This window comes from Budorcas taxicolor, chromosome X (genome assembly GCF_023091745.1).
Source record: "Budorcas taxicolor isolate Tak-1 chromosome X, Takin1.1, whole genome shotgun sequence".
Classification (NCBI taxonomy): Eukaryota; Metazoa; Chordata; class Mammalia; order Artiodactyla; family Bovidae; genus Budorcas; species Budorcas taxicolor.
Window position 1 is genome coordinate 94606115 of NC_068935.1, and position 6530 is coordinate 94612644.

A 6530-nucleotide genomic window follows, 5' to 3' on the forward strand; every position below is an offset into this window, starting at 1 on the left:
TTAGGACTGTTTCATCAAATCATAGACATAGATATGGAAATCATCATCAAACTTGATGAAATACACAGAGGGTTTGGCTTCCACTTGGTGAATGACCATTCCGATCTGTTTGGAGCCATCTTCTTTGGTATATTCCACATGTTTACCTATCAGACCATCTACAACTCCTCCTGGCTCCCTTTCTGTGAGAGGATATTCGTTGGACTCTGGCACGATGCGGAGGTCTCCTTCTTTATAATCATCTAGAAGTTGGTACATGTACAAGACAGGGTCTTTCTCATAGGTAATATAAAACCAGGCTTTCATGATCGGTGCTTGGGCTAACACCATTCCTCTCCATTCATCCTTAGAACCATGCTCATCCTCAAACATATGTTTCACAGCTTTACCAATTATGGTATTTGCCAGGTTAGCATCACTAACTTGAGTTGATGCCACCCTGTCAGAAAGAATTTTAAGAGACAAAACTCTTTCATCTCTGTGCAGTTCCAGTCCATAGACACAATCAATTCCATCATATTTCACCAGATAAAGTGAAGGATTTATAGGCATCTGATCCACAACAGTTCCTTTCCACTGAGTGATGTGTTTATCACCTTCCTTCCATCCGTGTGAAATTCTGCAGCCCACAATGTTCCTGCAGGGCTGCGATGAAGGTCTGCCTCTCTGCTTCTTTTGTGAGGCTTTTTTCTTCATCATGTTTGCAGACCCAGTGGCCTTTCCTGCAACAGCCCTGGTTTGCTGCGCTTCAGCCTCCTGTGAGTTGGGGTTTTTCACGTCTGCGGGAGGAAGAGAGAAGATAAGAGAGGAACACTGAATATGCCATAAGGTGAAGTTCTGCCGACAGAGACGTCTTCATTTGCTCTGCACCAGCGCCTTAAATTTCCCCATGATCCTGGCAGTAATGCTGGAAATCCTGGCTATGTGCCTGAAAGTGCTCTCCATTCTAGGTTCCCTGAGGTTGCGGTGAAAGGCTGCAGTGGCAGCAGCGACAGCAGCAGTGGTGCTGCCTGAGGTTAGGAACTCTGCAGGAAGGGGCAGACTAAGTCCTTGTTCAGAGACCTCAGCCTCTGTCACCGCCACTGGCGCCCACTCTGAATCCCCTGCAAAACCCCTGTCCCTCCAGAGCCCTGACCCACATGCCCTCACTCACTGTCGTCTGCTCAAAACACCCCAGTAGTCTGCTACTCACACGCCCCCTGTCTACCTCCACTCGCTTTCTTGGCCCCCAGTGCCCTCGCCTCCCTGTGCTCATCTTCAATATCTTGCCTGCTTCCTAAGGTTATGCCCCTTTCCTATTGCCCATTGCACTCTCCCTTCCCACCGTAGCCTCACTGGGCGCTGCCTCCACTCCTTATCTCTGGCAAGAATCCATCCCATCCCCCTTCCCTGTCTGGCGCCATCAATGGCCTTTCCTTTCCTGGCATCCACTGCCCGGATCTCAGGCTTCACGTGTGCAAATCAGACACCTAGCAGCTTCCTTTGCGGTGAGTCTGTGTGCAAGCAGGATAGGCAGGTGATGAGCTGAGTGGTTTCAGGAGCTGGGAGGGGCAGATCCTTTAAGGAGGAGTTAATTCAAGAGAGCGGGGCTCCGATAGGTGAGGAGGTAGTGGTGTCTTCAGACACCTCAGGAGGTAGTGGTGTATTCTGCCTCCTTGTTGGTGGTGATGGCCCCCTCTGAGACATATGCCTTCATCAGTGCTATTGATGCTGTATTTTCCTCCCTCTTTCTGTACAGGACTGGGATCTTAGTTTCTTGTTAATGACGTTTGACCCCTTTTATCCTCAACCCTATGCTGCCATATATCATCCCTTGCCTTGGAGGCACGCCAAGTGGCTCCTTTCCTTCCAAATTTAAATATCTGGAGATGATAGGTCCTTTCCTCTGCAGGTTCTTGCCAACTTCACCCCGTCAGACTCTGTAACTCTACCCTTCAGCTGCCCTGCTAGAATGCCTCTTCATTTTCCACACATTCTTAACATTTTTTCAGACACACAAAATTCATGCAAAACATATATATGGGTACAGAAATCCTTTATATTCATATACATATTTATACACATATGTATTTTTCTATGTATTTCTGATATTCATTTTCAAAGACACATAATCTTAAATACACACCTCTATTCAATCACATAACACATAAACATTTTTGGTATACAACTACACAGATATAATAAGAATTTATCCAAAGCAGATGTAGCATCTTGTTGTGTTGGAGAAGGCTCTTGAGAGTTAGGAGATCAAGCCATTCAATCCTAAAGGAAATCAATATTGAATATTCGTTGGAAGGACTGATACTGAAGCTCCAAATAAGTAGAATAGGCATTGTGTGATTAAAAAATATTTTTATATTGCTTTTATTTTTAAATTCATTTATTTATATTAATTGGAGTATAACTAGTTTACAATATTTTGATGATTTTTTGCCATACATCAACATAAATCGGCCATGGGTATACTTGTGTCTCCCAGATCCTGAATCCCCTCACACCCCCTCCCCACCCTGTCTGTCTATGTTGTCCCAGAACACTGGCTTTGGGTGCCCTGCTTCATGCATTGAACTTGCACTAGTCATCTATTTTACATATGGTAATGTATATGATTCAATGCTATTCTTTCAAATTGGTCAGAATGGCCATCATTCAAACATCTACAAACAATAAATTCTGGAGAGGGTGTGGAGAAAAGGGAACTCTTTTACGCTGTTGGTAGGAATGCAAACTGGCACAGCCACTATAGAGAATAGTGTGGAAATTCCTTAAAAAACTGGAAATAGAACCGTCATATGACCCAGTAATCCCACTGCTGGGCGTACACACTGAGGAAACCAGAATTGAAAGAGACACATGTTCCCCAATGTCCATCACAGCACTGTTTACAATAGCTAGGACCTGGAAGCAACCTAGATGTCCACTGGCAGATGAATGGATAAGGAAATTGTGGTACATATACACCACATAATATTACACAGGTATAAAAAATAATGTATTTGAATTAGTTCTAATGAGATGGATGGAACTTGAGCTTATTACAGAGTGAAGAACATCAGAAAGAGAAACACCAATACAGTATATTAATGCATATATATGGAATTTAGAAAGACTGTAATGATGACCCTATATGCAAGGCTGCAAAAAAGAAACAGATATAAAGAACACATTTTTGGACTATGTGGGAGAAGGTGAGGGTGGGATGATTTGAGAGAATCACATTGAAACATGTGTAATACCATATGCAAAATAGATAAAGCTGGTGCTCTGGGACAGCCCAGAGGGATGGGGTGGGGAGGGAAGTGAGAGGGCATTTCAGGATGCAGGGACACATGTGCACCCATGGCTGATTCATATTGATGTATGGCAAAAGCCACCAAAATATTGTAAAGTAATAACCCTCAAATTAAATTAAATTACATAATTTTTAATTAAAAAATTGATACTACTGTTTTAAAACTGTGATAAAAAGAAAAGTCTTATTTGACTTTTAATATTTGGGACCAGTACAGAGTCCTTTTTTGCCCATTTAACATTAAGTAGTGTAGTAAAATCAAATTCTGACCGACCGTGACTTAAACGCATTCACAGGGTGGAGGAGGTTGTAAGGAATCCTATTTCCAGTGCCTGAATGCTCCACTGAGGCCATTTAAACTGTCCAGGAGGAGTACAGCTGGTCTTCTCTGGGGTGTATTTTGGACAAGTGGGCCACGTGGTTTCAAAGATGATATACAGCTAATAATAGCTAAGCTGACATAAGCTTGATACACATCATACACCGTAAGGGAACTACAGATGAAAGAACAGGAGAGCACCATGCACCTGTTGGAAAAGACCCTGATGCTGGGAAAGATTGAAGGCAACAGGAGAAGAGGGTGACAAAGGATGAGATGGGTCGATAGCATGACCAACTCAGTGGACAGGAATCTGAACAAGCTCTGGGAGATAGTGAAGGACAGGGAAGCCTGGCATGCTGCAGTCCATGGGGTCACAAAGAGTCAGACATGATTTAGCGACTCAGCAACAAGAACACAAACCTATTAGAACTGCTCCCTCCCTCCCCCCCCCCCAAATGCAAACACCAAATACTGAAGGCTGGGAAACAACACCAAATTTAACTCATTGCTGAAAGAACGCATTTGCTGCCTCTCCAGAGACTGTCAGTATTTTCCGAAGCTAAGCAGGCCTCACACCTTGAGATCCATTGAGGTAGGCACTTTTTGGCCCCTTGTTAGTGTTTCCCCACCAATGCTGCTGCTAAGTCATTTCAGTCATGTCCAACTCTGCGACCCCATAGACAGCAGCCCACCAGGCTCCCCCGTCCCTGGGATTCTCCAGGCAAGAGTACTGGAGTGGGGTGCCATTGCCTTCTCCGTCCCCCACCAATAGGATTTCACAAATGCTATCATTCCATCAGTTGGTCAGTAGTTTAATATATGTTACAGTGGCTCTGAGGGGGAATTTTAGTCTCTAGTAAAGCTGCACTGCTATTTGGTCTGACTTGGATCTTTCCCTTTTAATCAAACGAAGAATTGTTTAACCCTCCAGTCTTGCTTTCCCTTCTCTGAGGCTAAGTGTCAGGCCCCCCTAGCCAGTTTTCCCAAGTTATAATTTGGGGAAATATCCTTGTGCACCATGACAGAGGTTTGGCTACTGTCGGGTTTTAAGAGCAGCATTCCTTGGGGAAGTATCAGCAAGGTGATTTGATTTGCCATAGGTTCCAGAGAATCAAGTTTAGACTACCTCAGTAAGGACTGCATCCACTAATCCCTGAACAAAAGCCATCTTAATTTTGCTTCCCCTGGCAGTTAGGAAGTCGTGTTGTTTCTACACCATTCCAAAGCCATGAGCTACTTTTGAAAGCATATCAACTAAAAATTTAAATATTGTTTGGTTTTCACTTTGGAGAAGGCAATGTCACCCCACTCCAGTATTCTTGCCTGGAAAATCCCATGGACAGAGGAGCTGGGAAGGCTGCAGTCCATGGGGTTGCTGAGGGTTGGACAGGACTGAGTGACATCACTTTCACTTTTCACTTTCATGCATTGGAGAAGGAAATGGAAATCCACTCCAGTGCTCTTGCCTGGAGAATCCCAGGGACGGGGGAGCCTGGTGGGCTGCCGTCTATGGGGTCGCACAGATCGGACATGACTAAAGTGACTTAGCAGCAGAAGCCGCAGTTTTGCACTTGAGAAGACACTTGAGAGTCCCCTGGGCTGCAAGAAGATCAAGCCAATCAATCTTAAAGGAAATCCACTCTGAATATTAATGGGAAGGATTGATGCTGAAGCTAAAGCTGTGGTACTTTGGTCACCTGATGAGAAAATACCCTAATGCTGGGAAAGATTGAAGACAAAAGGAGAAGAGGCTGGCAGAGGATGAGACAGTAGCATAGCATCAGTGACTCAATGGACATGAACATGAGCAAAGTGAAAGGAAAGCCTGGAGTGCTGGAGTCCATGGGGCTGCAAAGAGGCAGACACCACCTAGCGACAGAACAGAGCAGAAAGTTCAATCCTGCATGTCTGCTAAGTCACTTCAGTCATGTCTGACTCTTTGGGACACCATGGACAGTAGGCTTCCAGGCTCCTCCATCCACAGGATTCTCCAGGTAAGAATACTGTAGTGGTTTGGCATGCCCTCCTCCCAAGCCTGGGTAAGAACAGAGAGCTCATGCTTCTCTATCAAGAAGGTGGAGTAGAAGGACATGTGCTCCTCTCCTCCTGAGAGAGCGCCAAAACTGTAGCTGTTGAACGACCATTGAAAGGAGGATGCTGGAGGGCGTCTCTTGAAAGTTTGTCTGCCAAACGTCTGATGGGGGCATGATGTTTCAGGTGATCTCCAGTGTCTATGATCTTGAAAACGTGAACTTTAGAGAAAAAGTGCCTGAGAGTTCTCACTCTGGCCCCTCCTTCTTACTCTAAAGTGAATTCAATACAGTTCCAAACTCTTGACTTTCACTATAACATGGGATGCTATGCCCAGGAGAGGTCTTTCCTGGCATGAGGGTATGGGCAGGGTGTGGGGGCAGGGGGAGGGTAGGAGGGGAAGGAGGGTGGGCAGGGGTTGGCAGAAAGCTGCAGAAACTGGAAAAATCTAAATTTTGATCAGTGATGCTTTCAGAGAAAGATTTTGGTCAAAAGGGAGAAGGGTAAAAATTAATAAAGAGACACTTCCATTAAGATAGAGTTGGGAGGCTAGAAGGGAGGGCCCTCAGACATGACAGCAGAGCCCAGCACGAAGAAGAAAGCCTTCCTCTTCTTGTGTGCTAAGAGCTCAACCAAATAGAGACTGTCAGGACTCAGTGAATGAAGAGCCACCATACTTCAAAGCCTCAGGCTGCCATGGACACTTTGCTTAGTGCAGCCTTCCTAACTTCCCCATTCTTTCAAAGAAAGAATTATCTTCTCCCTGTTAGGGAAGCTTGCATGTAGCTCAGCGTGGTTGTAGATCCTGAATTGCAATTCTCTGTTTATCTAGAGTAAACTCATTTATAGTGGACCAATCCCTGGCAGACTATTAGTTTTAGGTCA

At 44.9% G+C, this 6530-nt stretch overlaps 1 protein-coding gene across 1 annotated transcript; it reads right to left on the reverse strand.

The window, feature by feature from the left end:
* Positions 1 to 945, reverse strand: LOC128069577 (spindlin-2-like). The gene is made up of 2 exons (XM_052662718.1): positions 864 to 945; positions 1 to 779 (listed from the first exon to the last, which is right to left on the reverse strand). The coding sequence occupies exons 1-2, from the start codon at positions 943 to 945 to the stop codon at positions 1 to 3; spliced, it is 861 nt and encodes a 286-aa protein (XP_052518678.1).
* Between the last annotated feature and the right edge of the window lie 5585 nt (positions 946 to 6530).

Coding starts and splice junctions, on each gene's coding strand:
- LOC128069577 (XM_052662718.1), bottom strand. CDS start 945: ATGGAGAGCACTTTCAGGCACATAGCCAGGATTTCCAGCATTACTGCC. Junction 780..863: donor ATTTAAGGCGCTGGTGCAGA/GCAAATGAAGAC, acceptor TTCCTCCCGCAG/ACGTGAAAAACCCCAACTCA.